We start from the raw sequence: 24,161 nt of genomic DNA, 5'->3' as shown, positions 1-24,161 counted from the left end.
GCGTGCCTTTCAGGACATCTACTCCTATGTAGAATACAACTTCATAGCAGCTTCCTGTTGGCCTTCATTCAATGTTAACTTGGTGTGTTTTGCTTGTTTTCCTTATATACACGTTTTGTTTGTGCCAGTGACCAAATTGAGGACCTAATAAATGCTAGGCACATGACATCCAAGTGAGTTGTATTTCCAGCCCTGATGCACAGACTTATAGTAGTGTAGTAAACATGAAGTGGAAAGAACTGAAGGGCTAGAAAATGGAGAGGAGTGACGTGAAGTGCTATCTTCAGGACATGACCTGGCCGTAGCACTCATGAACTCCCTGCAACTGTGACTACTTGCACAAGAGCTGCAGAAGATAAAGTGAACATTCTAGCAGGCAGCATTAATTGAGCTTTGTACTAGAGAGGGAGAGGAAGATGGGGAGAGTAAGGAGGAGGGAAGGGGAGGACAGAGGGAGCGAAAGGAGGAGGGAAAAGGGGGAGAAGAAAGACCAAGGAACATGACTGTGGGAGGGTGCTGAGGTTGAGGGGTGTGGGGGAGTGGAGAATGGAAAGACTTAAGGATGACATATTACTGGTTGCATTGTAAACATGTATGAAAGTGCCAAAGAACACATAAATACAGACTTTAAGAATAAATAAAGCAAGAAACAAGACTTGGTTGGGAACCAAGAATATTAGAGTTTGTTATTTATTTTATCTTGTTCCCATCCCTCCCCCCTCCTCCCATGGAGGTTTCCTTCATTTTCTGCAGTCTCTGAGAGAATTATAGTAATGTTTCATCTTTCCTCTCTTTGTATTTTAGACTCTGGGTTTTAGACTCAGATTCAGGTTACCTGCATGTTTTAAACTCCTGGTTGACTACAGATAAAACGAAAAGCAAGGAACAAGCAACAAAAGTGCATGTAGCTTACAATCATGTAGAAGCAAGTTGTTGAAATGCTACAGACCACCACCAATGAGGCAAAGAAGGAATTAGAATACAGCCAAGGAGAACAAATACACTTTCTAAATAATTACCTATGCCAGGTTTTACATATGATTAATCAGTTTTAAGGAAAAAAATTGGCCAACCAAAGACTGTCAGTCAGTAAAGCCACACAAGACCAGGTATTCATTCTGACAGAAAAGAAAGGATCTTAAACAGAGATGCCTAAGATAAATGAGCATAAAAACATATTTATTTCTTTTGGGAAGAAATGTGGAAGAGACAGGGTCCTGTTATGACTCAGCTCACAGAATCCCTTCCTCAGCTCCCAAGAGCAGGATTACAGGCGTATGTCACCATGCTTTACCTACATGGTAAATTACCTCAACACCTTTTCACAGCTAACAATGGCTCAGCTATGAAATTTTACTAACGAGTATAATTTCTAGGATAAATATTGTACCTTTCCTGAGTAAAGTTTCCTGGAACTGGTTATGGGACCCTTCAAACTGGAATTCCTAGGGGCTTATTACTCCTCACAGGCTCTGTCTCCCTAACTTTCCTTGAGGTTCTAGTTGCTTCTCCAGCAAAACCCCACCGGTGACTTCAGTGCAGTGGTCTCTTACTTGCTAGCTGTTCACATGAAATATATGCTCTGTAAGTCACGGCTATAACTGAATGGACTATGAGAAATTTTTGGTCATTTCTATCCATAAAGACAAGGCTGGGTAGCTTATTGACAGTCTATCTTCATTTATCCTTAGGGAGCAACCAAAAATCTGGACTACAGACAAAACTAAGCCTGTCTATGAACAGGTACATAACTACTGGCTTCTTGGGTAAAAGATACTGGCCCAGATCAAAATGTATCCAATGTCTGATAAGCACAAAGAATTTCATTTTTAGAAGCAGAGACAGAAAATTAAGATGAAATATGCAGAAAACAGAAAGCTCTCACTTACTTGCCCGAAGGGCTGAAGGCGTGACCTCAATTTCACTTGTGGCTTGATAAGGCTGAAAAGCAGAAGCATTGTTGGTGCCCAGCTCACTGCCGAATATTTCTGGGCTCTGGGTTCCGGTGGAGCTGGCACTGGTACCGTCTCCTCCATGGTGGGGGTCCTGCTCATCATAAACTGCTACCAGCTGGAAATGACAGACAAAGGGACACTTGTGAATGAAGGCCTCAAAATAACTACCAAATACTCCACCATACTAAGACAAACCAAGGGGGAAATACTGACAGCAATGTATCCAAGAATGCTAGCTTTGAAGGAAGCAAGACCTCAGTAAAACATTGTCTCCCTGAGGCCTGATACACCAATCACACATGTCTAGGAAGTGGGTTTCATATCTAAAATCCCATGGGTAAAAACACAGTAAGACACGGTGGCATGCCAGAATGCTAGGGTAGGAGTGAGTGTAAACCTTTTTTTACACAGGGTATGCTGCTAAGTACAAAGAGAACCCAAGTACATGCATATATGGATATATTCCCTCTTTTCCTTTTTTCTTTATTTTCCCTTAAGACAAGAATCACAGGTCACCCAGGCTGGCCTACAACTTGCTACATTTAGGGATGATGTTTCAGTTCTGATCTTTTTGCCTTCACATCCCATTTCCCAAGTACTGGGATTATAGGACTGAGCCACCACATCCACTTTTCTGTTGTGCTGGAGACTGAAATCAGGCTCTCCTACATGCTAGGCAGATACTCTACGATTAAGCTATAACCCAAGGTGTGTGTGTGTGTGTGTGTGTGTGTGTGTGTGTGTGTGTGTGTGTGTGTGTTTCTCTGTGTTGTGTGCATGTGTGTCTATGTGAATGTATCTGTGTGTTGTGTGCATGTGTGTACCTGTGTGTATACTTGATTACACACTATATATGCTACACTTCATATATGAGGAAAAGGAAACTAAAAGACACACAATCTCCTCATTGCTGCATAACTTAAGGACTAGTGAAATGAGTCATTTACAGGAATGAGTTTGATTAGAAGAGGGGAGGGGAATAGATGATGGCAATAAGGAGGAAAGGACACACTTTTGAATAGCTCTACCTGTCAAAGGCAGAACTGTGATTCATTACCTAAAACACAAATAAGTAACTGAAATAAAAAAGGGTGGAAATATGAAGCAAAGACACTGAGGTTACAGCAATGGCACAGGCAATCCTGACCATTCTACAAACAAATACATGACCATAGCATATGGGATGAAACAGAAACCATCGCGATTCACTGTGGAAAAAAAGAAAAGAAAAAAAAACCACACCAAAAGCAAAAACACTATTTCCATTATTTAACATAAAACTAAATATAAAAGAACAGTCATGTAAACACCGTATTCCAGGGAGTCAATTTGCTTCAAACATGCACACAGCTTAGCAACTCCCACTCGGCTACACAAATGTACATATCAGGAATGAACAAAACGTGAAAATATTTTGGATGGTAAAAGCCAATATTCTCACTGTCAGAAACAGCAGCTTCAGAAAAGGAGATGCTGTGATGAGCTCTGTGGTGTTAGACTGGAATTAGGGCTCAGCACAAACTCATAGCTCCTGTGAATAAGTCACCCTGAGCAACACTGCTGGTATAACACCATACATAGAATCCCAGAGAATACTTACACTTACTGGCCTGGATGAATAGGTCAATCACTAGATGGAGGCTATTAATCAATACATATATGCGGCCATTGTTGGCATAGCAAGGCATACTGGAACATTAAGCTTTTCTATGACATAATATACTTACTAAACAATAATGATAAAAATGTACTATATATAATTTATTGCTATAATTTTACATGACTGGCAATGTAGTAGGTTCTTTTATACCAACAAATGAGAAAAGCATTATGCTATGATCTCACCCGGGATGACAAAAATTCCTAGATGGACTGTGGTCTAATGGGCAGACTGTTAGAAAGAGCATGCTGTGGTGCATGGACATAGGTGTACAGGCATGTGGACAGATGGTGTAGATGAGAGTTGATACCATGAGGAGACATATAAATATCCTAGCTCTATTCTGAGCTGTCCCAGCACTAAGAAGCAATGGCACCTCATCAGTGAGCACACCTCATGCCCAGAGCTAGGTTTCTAATGTCATTCACAAATATGACAAGGCATCTTGAATAAATAGTGGATTAAAGGTGAACAGAGAAAACACACATTGAGTGTGATACCTAGTGATGCTGAGAGTGAGACAGTGTTCAGAAGACAAAAGAGGCACATCATAGGGAAGAAGATAAAAACTTGATTCCCTCTATCCTCACAATCAAATATGGGACAAATTACGGCCAACTAAATAATTCCACCAGGGGGTCATAATTGCCAAATAAACAACATATCTGTGAATCTGTGATGGTTTAAATAATGGTAAAAAGCTGACAGCTGTCTTCCACTGTAGCATCCAAATAATGAAGACAGTAGTGGGTTTGGGGTGTGGCTCATTTGGTAGATGGTCTGTCTGAAGGCTCAATGCCCCTAGTTTCATTCCCAGAATTGCATGAATCACACATTGTGACAAAAGCCTATAATCCCAGCTCTTGGGAGGGAGAGGCAGGAGAATCAGATTCAAGATCATCCTTAGCTATACAGCAAGTTGGAGACTGGACTAGGCTATGTGAGACTATCTTACAAGGAAATGAATGAATGAATGAATGAATGAATGAATGAATGAATGCAAATAAATAAGAAACAACAGAAATATAAGTTATCATTGGGAACACTCATAGAAATAATTGTCACAGAAAATCTACCAAGAGATGTCAACATTAACAGGTAAAAAGATGATGAGAAGGGGATATTGCCTATCTCAAAAGGCCTCCCAAAATGGGTACATTTTGTCCTTGGCTACAGAGTAAGTTGAAGACCAGTGTGGGCTATAAAAAACCCAGTGTCAAAAATAAATAGATAGATAAATAACAATGGATGAATAAGGAATACTGGAAAAAAGTTATCATTAGGAAATCCACAGAAATTATTGTTACAGATAAAACCTACCAATGGATGTTGGACTTCATGGAAAGAATAGAAATTGAAGCAATGCATTTGCCTGTCTTGAAGGTATCCCATAGTATATATTTCAACCAAAGGAAGAAAAGTAAGTTAACTCTACAGTAGGGAAAGTTGGCAGGTACAACTCTCCATACATAAGACCAACAGTGATAAGAACGCCAGCCCCAAGGACAGAATACCATTTATGTGGCTGCTATTTCTGCCAAACATGTGTTACCTCAACTCATCATAAAGTACCAGTCAGATAAGCTTAAACTGAAGGACATTCCACAAAACACAGATTACTCAAATTCAGAGTACAACAGCCATGAAAATCAAGAGAGAATGACAAAATCAGGTAAATAGGAAACCACAGAAAAACAAGAAATCCATGTGATAGGATCCTCCGCAGGTATAGGGCCAGAAAAGATTCTAACCAAGAGAGGCAAGATCTAAATGAACTTTGAAAATCAGCTGACATGTAAGATTCAGGCTGGTTTATAGTGACAATAATTGCCTCTGGTTATAGATGATGCGGAGATTAAGGAGCTAGTGAAGGGCTCTGGTAGCTATTACCCAACTTTTATGAAATTTATAATTATCTCAAATAAATTGAAGTTTCGAGTGTTACATGTAGTCACAAAGTACTGTGAAAGATTTCCTTCTGGCTCCTCTCATAACAGCACAGTTCTTTGAGCTCTACCAAGGTGTCCAGCAGCTCAGTGGCTCTCCAAGACTGGGAAAACCGTGGCTGTGGCCCAAAGGAACCACCTGTCCTACCACTGAGATTTTGCAATGTCAACACTCTGTCATTAAAAGACAGAAGGCACACTCAAAAAATTATGAGCAGCATCTCCTCATTTCTTAGACAGCTTTGTCACCTTGAAGAAATACTATTTCTATTATCATGTCACAGAGGCATCCAGAGAAACAGGAAGCGTGGAACTCTGCTGGGATATAATAGGTAATTAACTGATTAATCCAACTGGATGTTACCTGGCAAGAACAAAGCAAAGTAGAATGAAAACTTGGGTCACTCCATCTTGTAATAAGCAATGAAAATGATATCCTTAACAACTACAAAAACAAGGAAAATATGGGTGTACTTCCAAGTTTTCAGAAAATGTCATTAAATCCTATTCACCTGGCATGACTAGTAAATGCCCCTACAATGGAGGCACAGAAATCTCATTTCAACAGAGATCAGTGTACTCTTTTTGAAAAGTGATAAGTTCTTCTAGAGCTATGCTCCAAATGGTATCTATCATGATTCTACTCTGCTTTGATAGCATAAGAGAAGCATAAAGAAACATGTGAAGAAATGAACATGGTTCTATTTGAATAAAACTTGATTTATAAAAAAAGGCAGCAGATCCAATTTGGTATGTGGTGATATCTTTATGACCCTCCAGACAAGGGATGCCTCCTTCTGCTATCATTCAACTGTAAGGTTTAAATCCAAATAAGGATACTCAAAGGTACATTTGTAACCCTGATAAATTACAACACCCATTTTGAGTTGTTCATCAGAACACAGGATTTCTACATCAATTTAAATATCACATTTTGTACAAGCTGTATAGTTTAATATGTATTTTGAAGCTATCAAATTTTGACATTTTGGTGTTTAATTGGAAATAATTGAAATTCAGGTTTGTTATTAACTATGAGATCTTTTCTCAAGAATCAAGTCCTTTCTGCCTACTGAAAATGGAGATGGAAAATTACAAACAAGTCTTTAAATGCCAAACATGGAAGTGCTTATACATATATTAGTTTCAATAATTATCTCCAGCATTTTGAGAAAACACAGGATTAAGAAATCTGGACTGTGTTGTGAATAAATGCTATGTGAATTTCAGTGGAAGATTCACAGTTGGTGATTTGCAATGTGCCAATAACATACAATTTTACAGCTTTCTTTTAAACCAAACTTTAAGTGCCAGGTGCAGACATGAAGTAATTTTGTGTTAATTTGGGAAGGATTTATAATTTTAGAAAAGCTACTCTACAAGAATACATATAGAAACACAGCAAAAGAAAACGAGACCTCCATAGAAACACCACAGATTCAAACTCCCTGCACACCCTTCAAAAAGTAAAAGAAATGTAGTTTAAGTTTCTAAGACGTGACTCAACTCCGTATTTTAACAGATGGAATCTTCACTATCCATGAACTAGGTCCTTCTTTGAGATTTACTTTGAGATTCTTTTCTTTAATTACCCATTTCTGGAGAGTCGGTGAGGACAAGAGTAGAGACGCCCTTATATTCCAGAAGAAAGTGTTAGATCCCCTCTATATGGAGTTACAGGTGGCTGCCATCCTCTTAGTATGGGCGCAAGGAATTGGAGTCCTATGCAAGAGTAGCACCTATTCTTAACTATTCCAAAGGTTCACTTGCAATAGTTATTAGCTAACCTCTCTTCTGTTCCTTGCATCTGACAAGTGTGATGGGGAAAAAAGACAGGCTGAATTAGGATAAGTATGGGATAAGTCAAATGTAAGCACACCCTACCCACTGCCATGCATTTCCCACTTGCTGCAGGTCAAACTACCCTAACTCCCAGAAACACCAGGACCTGGTAAGGATACACCACATGAAAATGTTTGCAAACTACTCTGATAAGTAAAATAATGAACAGAAAGCCGAACAAGTACATGGACCAGAGTGGCCAAAAGCAGAGTGGCTAGATCCAGAACAACGCCCTTAAGGGCAAGCAGCTCAGGCTTCTTCAGAGGGCAGCTATTACGTTATAGGCCTCTTCTTACAACCAAACGCTTCTTACAACCAATGGCCTCCCACCAAAACTATCCATGTCTCACATCTCACAGAGTAGTTAATGTTACCTGCCATGACCAACGCCATCTTACCAGTAGGATGTAAGTTACTGAACAGGAAACACAGAGATAATCCAATCAAGGGAGTGTGAAACAATAGACAATCTCCCCAGACTTTAGCTGGAGATCGGTGATGATGGACAAAGATACTGACCACTGGCTTGTAAGATTAGATTAATAGTGAGAGCTGTGAGCCAATGAATGCTAATAGCATCACCTCTCTACCATCCATAACCACATGTGAATAAGCACTCACCACATGAAGCCACTGGATTATGGTGATGTTTCCTGGCAGAAAGAAGAAACTAATGGTGACACGTAAAGAACATACTAAGCACATAACTAGTGGTCCTCATCGAATTATACCATGGTAGTACATATACATTGTAAATACAAAAGACTAAAAAAAAAAACCTCAATTGGTGCATTTTGGTTCTACACACAAATAAGGTTTTTGTTTTTAAGGGTCACAGAAAGGAAGGCTACAGAAGGGCTAAGGAAGTCTGCTAGAAAAAACCCTCAGATCAACATATAACAAGGAAATGAAGCTGAAACCTCCTGTGGGGTGTAACAGTTGTCCTTAACAGAAAAGGAAACTGAAGACCAGGGAGATGGGTTGTCCAGAGATTTAGTAAAATGAGAAGGACTGTGAGTCAAATCTACTGAGCTACCTCCAGTAGCCCATGTTCTTATCCCCCTGCCTGGGACACCTCCCACACCAACTAAGACCCAATGGGCCACAGACTGTGGATTCCAAAAGCCTCTAGCTAGGAGTCTCTTGATTAACCAAAGGCCAATCAATACAACTTTGAGACCACCACCTAAAACTTTGTTGGCCAACAAAATAATTGCAAACAATCCCAACTTCATAATAGTGTGGCTTGGTGTCACTTATGGAACTTAGGAGGGAGGGAGGGGGAAGAGAGGAAGGCATGTCATTAAAAATTCAACTTGCCAAAAAGCTGGGGTATAGGAAAAGAATACATTAGACCCAATGTGTTGAGGACAGTATAGGCTATGCTATTAATCTAACTTATCTCAGGATAATCCTAAACACACACACACACACACACACACACACACACACACACACACACACACACACAGCTTCTGAAGACCTTCTTCTATGATGCAATGACAAGACATACTTCCAACATCTACAATCCCTGTCTTGACATTAATGAACTTTCAGAAGCTACTGAATTAACAATGCAGCCTTCTTCCGTGGCAAAAAAAAAAAAAAAGCTACTGCTTCCTTCAAGTTCAGGCTTGTCAGAACCTCCACTCCCTCTGAACTTACAAGCCCATGTCACAATGGGGATGATCCATCCAGAAACCCAGGAGTGTGGTGACCTGAGTCATCCTGCATTCCCATCTCTTACACCATACTCTATCTAGAAACCCAGTACCATGATGATCCCAGGCAGGACCACGCCCCCATCTCTATACCACTGAACAATCCAGAAACATGTAGGAAAAACTCCTTTTACTCTGGGGTACAACTGAACAAGTGCAGGCAGGAACAATTCTCCTGTTACTAAGAGATTCCTCAAATAACAGTATCAGAACATCAAGAGAACCACGTAGAAGGCTAACGTTCAACCTCATCAGCATATATTCTTCCACAAACAAGAATATGGACCATGTTTCCAGTCAAAACATTTCTTCCTTCATTATAACCTAAGTGTAGGAAGAATGTATGGGACTTTTATATACCTATTTCGTTTATCTGAATTCCTTACCCATTTGTAACATGTATAATGCAATCTGATTGCATTATACATTGTATTGTATAATGTAAACCTCACAATCTGATTCACTGAAGGAGAATTCTCTACACTATAGTGTGTACCAAAACATTATTATTTAGCCTTTCCAATCCTTTGAGCAATGTAATTCAAACACCAACAAAATCATATACAAAGCTATTATTAAGACTCTTAAAATATAGCTGTCTTAAGGCCAGGTACAGATGTGGTATACATTGTCCTTTCCATGAGTTTGCCTCTCATTACTCATGCTTCAGTATGAGTATGCCAGCCTTTTCTTAAAAATTTCAAACATTAAATCATTTTCTCAACAAACTACACTCTGCTTCACACTATCAACTTGAAATTCTTTGGGTCACCACTTTCCCTCACAGTGAATTCTGTGCTGCCACCCTTTCAAGAGATTACAAAACCAAAGCTGATATCCTTAACTAGGAAAATTTACTTTATTCCTTTTACTTTTTAAACTAGCAGAGATCACAGAGCCAAGGCCTCCCTGTCTCGATGGCCAGTGACACTTCCCTTCTTCACTGTCTTGCTGGCCAAGGACACCCCTTGTTCACCTCACTACGGAGTTCTCCCCGGAAGCTGCATTTGGCAGGCTGTGCTGGAGTTTGGACTAGGGGTCTCTGAGAGCAAGGTGACTTCCATGGAGTCCAGAAGTCAGTCAGTCTACAGTCTATTCATGAACATAAATAAAGAGAGAAGGAGATAAGTCATGGAAATCTCCTGCCAGTCAAGTCTTGTGAACTTTATAACTTTGTTTTTTGGCAATCGATGCTCAAAAACTTTCCACCCCAAAAGAGAAATCTGAAGAAACATTTAATTCCAAGTTTTAGGGGCTGTGTTTAAAAGCAGAAGAAGTAGGAAGAAGAACGAGGCTGTTGTTTAGCTAGTCATTCATAAGGACAAAGTCACAGAAACATCTCGACTCCGTGTCAGGCCTGAGATGAAGCAACAGAGGTCAGCAGAGCATCATCCTGAACTTAATACAAGACAGCACTGTCAGTGCAGAAACCAGCCTGTTTCCAAGGCAACCTACCATGTATATGGGAAATTCACTTGGGAGTCAGTAAATCCTGCAAGTACAGAGTTCACTGTTTGAACAAGACACCCACTGGCAACACAGCTCCCTCTAAAAGCATGACCAGAAAATAAAGAGAAGTTTAACTGCTTCAAAGGATAAAGGGGATTCACATGACTCTATTAAGATGTGGAGATGGGCAGATAAAAAGAAAATGGGTGACCTAAGATAAAAAGGAAAAAATGGTTTATTTTCAAGTTCAAATGCACCAATCAAGGGTAGTACAAGTCTGTACTACTAGCGCTTGGGAGGCTGAAGCAGGAGGGTGATTGAGGATACATAAGCCAGTGCCATTTAGATCCAGTCTCCAAACTCCAAAAGATGCACCAAAAACATACACTCTGTTCAAAGTTCTGAATGAAAGTTGGAGACGGCACGTAGTGAATAGTCAATGTGCATGCTGACAAACAGGAGCCAACATTAGCAAAAGATCAAAGTCCAATCAATGTTTTTTTATAAAATCTAAACCCCATGTTACATTACAAAAATGACTTTCAGTTTAATTTGCATACAAAAGGAAAGAGCAGAGCATGGGTTTTAAATATCCACTGGGGCACAGATGGGAAGCTTCAAACATTTTCTGAAGTGTTTGTTGCTCTATTCATTGTTTTAGTATCTTCCACAGGATAGATGAAGATGTCCTTGACATTAGCTTAAATTATCTCTGGTGTACAGTACCATGCTGATTAAATTAGGCTCATTTTAATCATCTGGCAGGTGTATTCTAAAAGCAACCAAATAATAAAAAATTTTAATCAACTCTTCATTAGTACAACCCGTTTAGCGGTACTTTAAAAAGTAAACACACAGTAAATACTAATTGTGTGCCAATCCTCTTTCCCACATATATATGATAGGTAAGAACATAAAAACAATAGCTTGCAAGCATCCCATATATGTGATGGGTGAAAACAAAGAATTAAATAGCTTACAAGTATTTCCTCCAGCCCATAGTTGCTTATACCACTTAGATGCAATGCAACTCCTTGGAAGGTAAATGCCACGGAACCTAATGAGTTTGACTAAGAACCAGAATTCAGAAGCTACATTCTAAAGAAAACTGATTCTGAAGAAACCAAGCCTCTACCTTGCCTTCTGTCCCACAGAAAATGTCCCAGAAGATGACCTGGAATCCGTGAGACAGAGTTTCACTCCCCAAAGTGAGTAAAGGATTGGAAGGTGACTAGCAAGTTGTGTGGGCCTGGGCATTTTCTTCACCTATTTGGGCTCAATATTGGGGTCTGGGGCCTGGTATTAATGATGGCAAACTGCATGGATTGGTTACTGCAAGCAGCAAGTACTTAATAAACTTTTATTACTCTAGAGAAAGTTTCAAGGGGCTGAGATTCTGGTCAGAGCTTGGTGACAGGCACTAGGAATGCACCTAAGCCTCATGATCTATATCCTGAAGACCGGTGCTTCCTTAAAGACACACCAACTAATTAGCATTTATTCTATGGGTGGTTTCAAGGGGGTGTAGAGAACGGACCAGAAGGGTAAATATTCATAGCTGGTTAGGCCAATAATGAAGAAGTCATGAGAGCCTAGACTAATAGAAAAGCAGTGGAGTGAAAAGACAATTAAAATGTATAATTATGAAAATACAGAGCACAGACTTATTTAAAAATGATTGGCATGTGTGATGTGGATAGCATCAGAGAGGTAGGAGTGGCACATGGGGTTCAGGCTCTCAGCAGGGTGGTCAGGGAAAGTCCAAGGACAAGCCAGTGGCTATGCACTCAGCTTATAGAAAAGGTAAGAGGAAGAATAGAAAGCCAGGAAAACTGCCATAGTCTCATGGATATGAGAAGGAAAAGGAGCCTCTCAGCCTGAAGTCTGGCTGAAGACTCTGCCAGCTAAAATTCAAGGATTCTGGCACAATTAACACTCGTTGTGCAGGCTGACAACGCTGAGACAATTGGTCTGTATAGAAAAATATTTTCAAAGAAATACCTATAGGTAAGGCCTTTATTTTCCCTGAAGTATTTTCTAGGTATCCCCCAATCAAAACCATTAAATTTGTTTACATGATATGAATCAATGATCCCAGAAACACTCTGCATCTACAACGCTGAATGGCTGGTGAGAACTTACTGACTGGAGAGGTTGAAATGTTACAGATCCACAGCATAATTATACATTATCTTGGGGAGCTGGGTAGATGGTTCGGTGGGTAAGAGTGTTTGCTGTGCAAGCATGAAGACCTGAGTTCAAGTCCCCCTGGAACCATGTAAAAAGCTGGGAGTAGAGATATGTATCTGTAAGCCCAATGTTACAGGACTGAGACAGGCAGAAGTCCCGCTCCCACCTATACAGCCAGCCTAACCAAAACCAGCAAGCTTCTATTCAATAAGAACACCAGTCCAAAAGAAACAGGGCAGAGCATAATAAATACACACACTAAAAATTCTTTTTCAAGTGAAATAAGAACATTATCTTTGACTATCTTACTTATTCATTGCCCATCTTTGGGTGTGACCTAGCATCCTTGTTGGTAAATCTTTTCACAATGTACAGACTGTCTAGCTTCCACCAACCTAAAAAGAAGAAGAGAGCATCTGGGGCCTTTAGAAGTGACTTCCCATCTTGCTGCATCCTGACTACCTAACATTTTCACCAATGAATTTGGAAAACATCAATTTATGACTTTATCTAGTACTATAAAAAGCATCATGAAATAGTTGGTTCATTGGAACATGGCATTGAGAGTAACCTGTATCTGTGTTCGCAGGCCATGGTCAATACTTGCTTCCTTTGTCACTTGAGAGACCACAACTTCATGCCTACGGGTGCATGCTTGCAGTCTGTAACCGTCACAGGAACACATATGCTCTAGAGTCAAATCTGGAGCTAGTGGGATTATACCATAATCCCAGCACTCAGGAAGCAGAAGCAGAAGGATTGCTGGGAGTTCAAAGCCAGCCTGGTATACAGCAAGACTCTTTAAAAGCAAAACAAGTACTAACCTAAAAGAAATAGCAGCTTAAAATGTTGTAAATTGTTCACTGTATATCACAAACCTTATTTCAAAATTAGCATAAAGCTTGCCTAAAAATATGAACAAGCCTCATATAAACAAACCATTAAGCTGTGAACTTTCCTTCGGGGAAAAAAGCACTGTTTGTAAATTGCTGCCACATCAGAACTGACCCGATTCAAATGTGTCAGACAGTAAAATACATTTAGGAAAGTGTCAAATCACAAGAGGAAAGGCCACAACAGAAATGGACATCTCACTCTGAATATAGCAGAGGGAAAAACAGCATCCTGCACATCAGGGCTGTGATCTGGTGCCTGCAGTCTACTCATCAAGCAGGATCCGAACTGAGGCAGGAGACTCAGTAACATGCAGCATGGCTGGACACCTTTTACAGCACTATTTACCAATACAGCACTCACATACACACATGCATGTACACAAGGACAATTAGTGAAAAGGGGGGGCCATGAATTTGAAGGAGAGAGGGACAGGTACAAGGGAGAGTTTGGAAGGAGTAAAGGGAAGGGATAAGTTATAATTAAATTATAATCTCAAAAATATTTTTAAAAATAAAGGAAAATTGCAGCTGGGTTTTGGTGGCATACGCCTTTAATCCCACAACTCGGGAGGCAGAGGCAGGTGGATCTCTGTGAGTTCGAGGCCAGCCTGGTCTCCAGAGCAAGTGCCAGGATGGGCTCCAAAGCTACACAGAGAAACCCTGTCTTGAGAAACCAAAATAATAATAATAATAATAATAATAATAATAATAATAATAATAATAATGTAAAATTCACTACTTGTTAAGTACTTCATTAATTTACTTCTATCCATTGTCTGCATGTATTTAGGTCTATTGTAAATAGACACATAAGGGAAGCTTCCAATGTTCTGAGTGCCATTAGTCCTCACACTACAGCAGCAGGACAAATCTCACTGGCATTCTCTTGGCTTGCTGCATGGTAGTGGGCTGTACCCAGGAGTTCTGGTGTGCATTTGACAGAGACACACTGTTAAGAGTCAGGCTGGTGCCCTGCACACCATGGGTGCAAGCTGGTCAATAATTACTGAAGGTTCTTTACATACTTCTTTTCTTAGAAACAAGGCCTCATTATGTAGCTGCAGTGGCCTGGAACTCACCATGTAGACTAGGCTAACCTCAAACTCACAGAGATCTACCTGCCTCTGCCTTTCAAGTTCTGGAATAAGATTCACTGTATCTCAAACCTCACAAGGCAAGAATAAAACAACCAGGAAGACCATCTGCTCAGCTGCCCCATCTCATATGAGAACCCATGGTTGGGGGGAGGGACTAGCCCAGGACAGTCACAGAGATTAACTCTACAGTATCTCCATGACACTCCATGGGCTCAAACAAGTCTTTATTGATTCAAAAATCTATAACCTGTGACACTCATTTGGAGGAAAATAACAAACCCTAAATAACAGAGTTAGCACACAGGCTTGTTTCTAGATTAGAAATGTGAGCTCAATGCACTCAAAATGACAATTTTCAAGCTCTAAGAGCTTTAAGAGATCTGTAAAACTTTAAAGGAAAATAATAACAGTTAAAAATTAACATTCAAAACATTCCGTTAAAGATAACAAAAATAGCACTATAAAATGTCGAGGTGGCTTTTAGAAAATGAAGTTATTAATGAGCATCTTTTATCCCTTTTTTGAAAATAGATTATTCTTCTCACATAATATATCCTGGTTATGGCTTCCCTCCCTCTGCTTCCCCAGTTGTTGCTCTGAATCAATCTTATGAGACAAGAAACCTCCAAAGACGTCATTGAGTTCATTTTCTGTGGGCCATCTACTGCATGGCCTTAAGAGTAGTTAGTTTCTCAGTGAGACTTCCTTGAAGGGAATTAAATTTTCATTTTCAAGTGTTTGTCACCTGGAGATGATAAGCCTTTCCCTCCCTCCCTCCCTCCGCCCCTCCCTCTCTCTCTCTCTCTCTCTCTCTCTCTCTCTCTCTCTCTCTCTCTCTCTCTCTCTGCTTATCTATGTAGTCCTGGAACTCACTCTGTAGACTAGGCTGGCCTCAAACTCAGAAACCCACCTGCTTCTGCCTCCCAGAGCACTGGGATCAAAAGTGTGCACTACCACCACCTGGCCAATAAGCTTCTTTTCAACCAGTTATTTGGTAAGAAGCTTAGAGGATTTCTTCCTAACTAGCAAAGGAAAAAATGTTATCCTTCACTCAATTCCAAGATAATTGATATTTTATCCACAGGGAAATGTAAGAAACAAATTCAAAAAGAAGGCAAGAATTTCTAGAGCTTGAGCAACTGACACCAAGAATATTTGTTTAGAGAAATGACAACCTTAATCTTTCTAACCTGCAATTCAAGTCTCTAAAGCCAACAGCATTCTTGAAAGGCTTTCCTTCTATGACTCATCCCAACTCACAGAAAGCCCCAATTGGAGTGTTAGACCTCTGTCACCAAGGAACATCCTCTTCCTGCAGATAGACTACACCACCTCAGCGAAGCAGCCATACCTAAACTACACTGCTGGCAATCTGCCTGCTGTACTACATGGCAGGTGCCATCAAGCAAGGCCAAGAGGTTGTTCTTCTCCCACTGCAGCAATCTTCCAGAATCATCACAGACATGGTGGGGGGGGGGGGCACCTTCTGAAGGCCTTTGCTGCAAGGAAACCCAGACAGGCTTGAGACCATCTTTATCCCACAACCCTTTAAAATGAATACAAAATAGATACTGCCAAGAAGAACGCATTTGGGAAAAAGAAAATCTTTATAACACCCTTTTAAAATTAAATGGTATAGAATGAATGAAATTCTCAACAAAATAGAAAACATTGCAGGCAGTGATGCTGCTTAGGGTGTATGCATTGAGTTTAAATGCACACATGTATGGTGTGTCTACTTTCCCTGAGCTGTTATGCTGTTATGTGAGATGTATCTTGAACTTTACCAGCTGTGCTTTTTTATGAAGGATTAATTTGTTCACAGAGGACATCAAAGTCTGCACATACATCTGAGTGTCACAGCTATAACAGAGAGCTGAGTCAAGAAAACCATTTGCAGTGCCCAGGGCAGTGCCACACAATTCTGGGTAGATATGCACAAGTTCAGAGGCTGACAACCTGTCATAGGACTCTGTGTTTTATTCACTTCAAAAACATGTATGAACTTAGACGTGGACTGCCATACCTGGAGCTGTTGACACTTAATAGTAACTAACAATAGGCTTTCAGTACTATAAAAATCACATACAATTACTACAAAGAACTGTGGTGCTATAAAGAATGAAGCAGGGCTATTTAGATGGCTCAGCTGGTCAAGGAATCTGCTGCCAAGATTGACAACCTGACATGCCTGGGGCACACATAACACATAGTACAGGAGAGAAGCAAGTTGACCTATTATCTCTGTGCACATGTGCATATCACGCACACACGCGCACGCACGCACACACGCACGCGCCCGCACAAGAAGGGGGATGAGGACAGAGACAGAAGGAAAATATTAAAAATGGAGCATGCTTTCATACAGTTTTAGGAAGGGAAACAGAACTTTCATTTCTAAAGCTCGTGCCAGGAAGTGACACATTCCTGTGATACGCACATTGTAAATAAGCTGTTTTTCATAATTTTTGTTTAGAATTCGCCATTTTTCACACAACACTAATGATAAAACAACTGTTACTTCGATCAGGACAGCATGTGTGCCAAAGTCTTCAATGAAGGAATTAACTTGAAAAATCCCAACATTTGTAGTAGGGATAAAATATAGCTTAGTCAGAGAACTTCTTGCCTTGCAAGCACGAGAGCATGAGCTCAATGCTCAGAACTCACAGACAGACAGAAAGACAGAAAGACAGGTATGGCAGTGCATGGTGAGAAAGATGCAGAGTGGGACTAACAGGCCAGTTGGATAAGCTCCAGAGCAGTGAAAGAGCTCATCTAAAAATAAAAAGGTGGACAGTGCTTGCATACAACACTTGAGGCTGACCTCTCTGTCTTCCACACACATGCATCCACATCAGCTCTTCTCACCTTGTTAGCTGAACAATGAGAGCTCGAGGAAGAAAGCAGTTAAAAAAGAAAAAAAAGGCAGGCAGAAGGAAGGAAGGAAGGAAGGAAGGAAGGAAGGAAGGAAGGAAGGAAGGAACGAAGGAACGAAGGAACAAAGGAAGGAAGGAAGACATCAAACCAGAAAAAACAGTCAACCAGCTACTTGCCATGCCTGCTGATTCAGACTACAAGGTGACCCGATTTGTCTGAGAACACTGATCTTCCATGAGCTTATCTGTAGCCAGATCACTGTGGGAGCAAGACCGTGGCTATTGGGGACTGAACTCTAGAGAACAAATGTCTACCTACAGCAGGCAGACAAACTGCAAAGTCACAAGTTAGGAACTTTTTCAAGAATACAGTTTTTAATCACAGCCTCATAAATCTTCATCATTATATTTAAAAGAACTCTAATTACATTCAGGAAAAAAAGTGGATATACACATTGGCACTAATGAGATCTCAGGACACGGATGGTTTCAAAGCAGCAGCTAGCAACCTAAGATGCATTTTGAAATCATTTGCATTAAGCACAAGTTTTATCAGAAGGCCAATTAATAGTCAATTTAACAGCTCTGAGGAAAGAGTACTAAATTAAGTGTGTCAACACCATATATTTGATATCAGATCTGGTCTCACATGCATCAAGAAAATTACATGAGTGAAGGTAATTCTCAGAGATGAGAGAGAGTGATCATTGGTGTCTCCCAATCATGGCTGACAAGTCCAGTTGTTTTCAACATCTGGTAGAGATGACGCCATTAAAAGGAGCTCAGTCCCTGCAGATCCTTCACAAGAAGCAGAGAATAAATTAACTCAAACTCCCTGTGGAATAGTTTTTAATTATGGAAAATTGTAATCCCGAGTTAAGTGAAGTAGACACATTAGAAACAAACGCAGACTGTTAATATCTTAGAAAAATAACTTTTAATCCTTTTCATTAAAATTAAGCCAGTATTCTATGTATACTATCAAAAATCTTCAAAGCCTACCGGAGCCTAGCCTCATATTAGTCAGGTCATTCTCACACTTATCCCTGTAACTATGCCAGTCAAGTCACTCTTAACTGCCTGGAGGTGTGCTTACCATGACAGCTGGTCTGCCCACCATGGGGTACTATCTATCTCAAATATTACCTACATGATGATGATGATGATGATATATATATTTCCTGGTTCAAAATAGCACCTAATCTTATAACCCCTCTCCAAGAAATTCTCCAAGTGTGATTTCTGCACTACCTGGAAATTTGTTAGAAATACAAATATTCATACCCTCAGAATCAGAAATTTTGGGGCTGCAGCCTAGACACTTGCAATGCAAACTTCAATGTGTGGACACCGCCCTCATCTTATGGAGATGACTATGTGGAGATAAAGGACAAGAACAAAATATCACTGGAGTCCACTTAAGACCTGTTATTTAAAGTGACACCAATGATGTAGCTCCCCAAATTAAGCAAAAAGCAAAGACTTAAATAAGATAGATTTGTGGTTTTCTATGAACCATTTGATGATCCTTCTCTCACACTGGAATTCATGTGCTCAATATGCTGACAAGGAATAAAGAGGTTCCAGACTGTAATTCTGCCATAATACTTTTGGCACTAATGATATCTCCGGGCAAAGATGGTTCCAGAATTGCAGCTAACAACCTAGAAGGCCTTTTGACATCATCTGTATGATGTACAAGTTTTTTGTTGTTGTTGTTGTTGTTTGTTTGTTTTTGTTTTTTTTGTTTTTTGGGTGTTTTGTTTTGTTTTGTTTTGAGACAGGGTTTCTCTGTGGCTTTGGAGGCTGTCCTGGAACTAGCTCTTGTAGACCAGGCTGGTCTCGAACTCACAGAGATCCTCTGCCTCTGCCTCCCAAGTGCTGGGATTAAAGGCGTGTGCCACCAACGCCCAGCCAGCACAAGTTTTATCAAAAGGCCAATTAACAGAAACTCACGTGTACTGTCTTAAGATACTTTTCTGCCACTGTGATGAAATATCATGAACAAAAGTGACTTAGGGAGGAAAGGGTTTATTTCACCTTGCAAGTCTCAAATGACGCTCCATCACTGAGGGAAAATGGGAGAACATGGGGCAGGAACCTGGAGGCAAGAACTGAAACAGAAGTCATGAAGGAGTGCTTGCTATACATTGCCTGGCTTCTCATAGCTTGTTCAGCCTACTTTGTTATATATAACCCAGGACCACCTGCCCAGGGTAGAAATAGCCCACATTGGACTGAGACCTCTCACATCAATAATTAATCAAGAATATGTACCACAGGCTTGCCCACAGGCCAATCCAGTGTGAGGATTTTCCCCATTGAGGTTTCCTCGTCCCATATGACTTTATTTGGTTTTAAGTTGACAAAAAAACTAACCAGGACATGAACTGACTCCTCACCCATCTCAAAATAACAGCAGGTAAAACATACCAATGGACTCCTCTTTATCAGGTTTTGATTTAACTGCTCACATGAAAATAAATTGAAAGCTGGTGGCGCACGCCTTTAATCCCAGCACTCGGGAGGCAAAGGCAAGAAGATCTCTGTGAGTTCGAGACCAGCTTGGTCTACAAGAGCTAGTTCCAGGACAGCCTCCAAAGCCACAGAGAAACCCTGTCTCGAAACCCCCCCCAAACCCCCCCCAAAAAAAAAGAAATTGAATACAGCCCACTCTGCTGCTTTTGCAGCCTGCTTATTTGTTCTAGAATCAAGGCAAAGTTTCCATGAATGATTGGTTCACCCAGATCCAAAACTAAACCCCCACCTGAAAGTGTGAGCTGGGCAAACCAGAATGGAGACACTCTGGGAGTAGACCTTTCAAGTAGTATCCCAACTCAAAAGTACGGAAAAACATGTGAAGGCCAGACACCACTACTGTCCAAAGCCTCATCTTCTGAGATAAGCATGTGGGGTGGGGGTGTGGGTGTGGGTGTGGGTGTGGGTGTGGGTGTTTGTCTTGTTTTAGTCAGTGTGATATCAGAGAAAGTGTGTCACTGGCAACAGGCTTTGAGGTCTCAGATGTTCAAGCTTCACCAGAGTGTCTTATTCTCGTCCTGCTGCCTGCAGTTCCACATGTAGAACTCTAAGCTACCTCTACAGCACCATGTCTGCCTGCATGCCACCATGTTTCCTGACATGATAATGGACTAAACCACTCAACTGTAAGACAGCCCAAATTAAATGATTTCCTTTATAGGAGTTACTGTGGTCATGGTGCTTCTTCAGAAGAATAAAACCCTAATTAAGACAGTAACCAGTATATAGCTCAATGGTAGGGCTCAGGGTTCATCTAAGCATAAAAATCTACCAGCATAGATGATGAAATAAAAGGTAATATATCGCTTTAATTTAAAAATCTCAATATTCTCAAATATACACAAGGAAACTGATTAAGCAGAGTCTGGTAGCTTACATAAATAACCACAACATGTGGAAGATAGAGGCAGGAGGGTCAAAAGTTCAATGTCATCTTGACTACTGAGTCAAACCTGAACTATCAGATGCCACCCAGTACGTATGTGTATATGTGTGTACATATGCATGCATACATACAGTAAGACTAATGAAACAATGCTACATCCATATTATTTAAAACCTCTCTGTCTCTTTCGTGTGTGTGTGTGTGTGTGTGTGTGTGTGTGTGTGTGTGTGTGTGTCTGTGTATCTGTGTGTGTGTGTGTGTGTGTGTGTGTGTGTGTGTGTGTGTGTGTATCCACAAGTGTGGAAACAAGAAAATTCACCAAATATTAACAAACTGTATGAGATAATTAATGTTAAAGAATTGTACAACAGGTATTGTATAGTTGAGTGAAATAAAAAATAATATATGTTCTTTAAGAACCTACCAAAATATCAACATAATAAATGTTATTGCTAAAGTAATATTTGAAATTAATATTTTGTATCAAAATTTGAATATGACATATTCTAAATATACTTTTATACAAAGAAATCCAAGCTGTGTAGACCACAGCAATAACCAACACCCATGTCATCAGCAAATTTCAGACCCCTCTGGGAATAGAGGCAGCTTTTATTTTCAATGAAATTTACCGAACTGGCTTTCCTCACCTTTCACATTGTTTGGGATATTTAATGTATTCTTCGGGCTCTACACGATGAACAAGCACATTAGAATTTAAGGCTGCCTTAGACCCTTGACAACCAGATAAAACATGGTTATTACTCTGAACACAGTTGGAACCAGCTGAAACAGCCAGGAATTACTGGCCCATAGTCTGGTTTTGAAAATGAACAAAAGCAAGAAGTGCTCTTAAATGTTTAGCTTACTCTCCTAGCACATTATCTCATAAAATTTAGTTATTCAATATTTGATAATAAAAACACAAAAATGTTCCTAATCTATGTGGCTCATGAAACTTTCAGGACTCATGGAAATTTATAGAGTAGGGGACATGATTGGTTGGTTCGTCAAAACTTCGGGTAACCTCCCTTTGTCAGTCTTCTCCTTTTAACAGGTCAAATAAAGGGATATCAGCAATTAACAATAAGTGACAGGAAATATTTTACAACAGATTACACACACTGACTGAACTCTTTACATTAGCATTTAAAAGTAGAACAGCAGGAGGAGTTTCAAGATCCAACACACAGCATTTTTTACCATACATTTTAAATGTAACATAAGTAATCAGCCAGAATCATGCCACATCGTTTCTCCCTTTGGGAAGGTAACAAATATTCCATGTTCCATGTGTATTAAATAATTATGACTGGAAATCATCATAGCACAACAAAACACAGGTGTCACTGCCAAGAATTCATCCAGGGATATATTACACCGAGACATATGCTTTTAAGCTTGGTAGAAAATCATGTTTGGTTCTTAACACTACACAGAAATAATAACCACAGCTTGGGGGAAGGACAATAGGCACCCAGGAGAGTTCCCAAAGGGACAAATTGTTACTGAGCATTTTCCTGTCCTTCAGATGGCATGACCTGACACCCAATGTTGAAGAGGAGACTCCAACTTACATACTGCTGCTCAGTGGTCACAGAAGAAATGCATTGAAAGACAGATGAGGCAAAGACTATGTTTAAAACTCTTAATTAACTAGAATATGTGACCACTGATTCTAGCATCTGCTGAAACTTTACCTGTAATTGTGCTTCCTTGTGCTGTAACTAGCCTGATGGTGACAGGTAAGCCATACAATAGGGCTATCTTCTTCAGGCTCAATTTACCCTGAACAAGCACACAATCCTACCATTTCATTCTTTAATTTGTATCAGTGAGCTCAACTATGTTTTCAAACCTTGTTTATAGCCAGAAATACCATCTAATCACAGAAACTTGATTTTCTATATGCCACAGGCAGTCTTTGTCTTCCTTTGGTCTAAAGCTCTTACACAAATCTCTATTAATAAAAATGACAAGACATTCACTATCCAACAGTAATGACATGTCATGGGACACGGTGGCCCCTAAACCCCTATCTTCCACATGAAGGATTTGTTCTTACTGATTCCAAGACCAAGGGCAGATGGAGGTCACCCATGGAGCACTTGAACTTCCCTCACTTTGGCAAATACTTTGGGCAAAAAGACCTGTACAAGTTTTTTATTTTGTCTCTATCACACCAAACCCAATGACTGCTCTCCAAAGTAGCTAACTTTGGAAGAACAGTACCCTCGATACAATTGTCCTCAGACCTTGCTTCAGGCAATCACGGTCCATTTGCTGATCCTTTCAAAGATTGCTAAATTCCCCAAGTGCTGGGTGAGCTGGATATGTGTAAGCATGGTAAGAAGGAGGAAACCTGTGTACAGTGAATGCTATTAAATCACATCACTGGGAGATATGTTCCATCTTCAATGTTCATGAACCAAACCCCATGGAGAAATTCAAGCCTTGCATGGGGTGGGGTTGGGAGGGTCATCATACAGTTCAACATAAACCTTGGAAATCATGTTCACAGAAGCTTAACAAAAACAATAGCAGGCCACTGTGATCACTCACACCTCTAGTTCCAGCACTCAGGAGACAGGGGCAGGAGCTCCAGGCCAGCCTGTTCTACACTGTAAGCTCAAGGCCAGCCAGGGCTACATGGTGAGACTCTGGGGTTTTTTGTTGTTGTTGTTGTTTGTTTGTTTAAGTAGAAAAGAAAAAAAGAAAACTAATATCTCCCCTCAGGTCCTGTGTGATTTTACAGTCACTCCATATTTGGAGATAATTAGGATTTTCTTCCAACTCAAAAAAAAAAAAAAAAAAAAAAAAAAACTTTGTTATGCTCTTTTAACTATTAGTTTAAAAATAAAACAGCAGGAGTATGGTATTAAAGGTTTCACTTCAAAAAACAGAATGCTTTTCATTATTTAAATGATCAACTCATTTTTCACTTACTCGTTATTCTTTCAAAAAGCATGTCTGTGTGGCCCCTGCCCACAGCATCAAAGACAAGGACTCACATGCCCTGCACTCCAGAACACAGTCCCACCTATGTGTGCCAATCCAATGCCTTGAATATGGGGGAAATTGACTCAAGTTTTCCTGGGTCTC

The 24,161-nt window shown here is 40.2% G+C and overlaps 1 protein-coding gene across 19 annotated transcripts in view; it reads right to left on the bottom strand.

The window, feature by feature from the left end:
• Pard3 (par-3 family cell polarity regulator) overlaps window positions 1-24,161 on the bottom strand; it is a 543,701-nt gene that overhangs the window by 338,246 nt on the left and 181,294 nt on the right. For 18 of the 19 annotated variants that reach the window (XM_027404768.2, XM_027404778.2, XM_027404773.2 and 15 more), the window contains exon 3: window positions 1,890-2,070. In XM_027404768.2, the coding sequence (XP_027260569.1) occupies window positions 1,890-2,070 (181 nt within the window). Of the gene's footprint in view, window positions 1-1,889; window positions 2,071-24,161 lie in introns of those variants that run through there. The other variant, XM_035442766.1, reaches the window with a different exon arrangement.

The sequence above is a fragment of the Cricetulus griseus genome, chromosome 3 (assembly GCF_003668045.3).
Source record: "Cricetulus griseus strain 17A/GY chromosome 3, alternate assembly CriGri-PICRH-1.0, whole genome shotgun sequence".
In the NCBI taxonomy this organism is placed as follows: Eukaryota; Metazoa; Chordata; class Mammalia; order Rodentia; family Cricetidae; genus Cricetulus; species Cricetulus griseus.
Note: the sequence above shows the minus strand (reverse complement) of the source record. Positions and strands in the feature narration are given on the sequence as shown.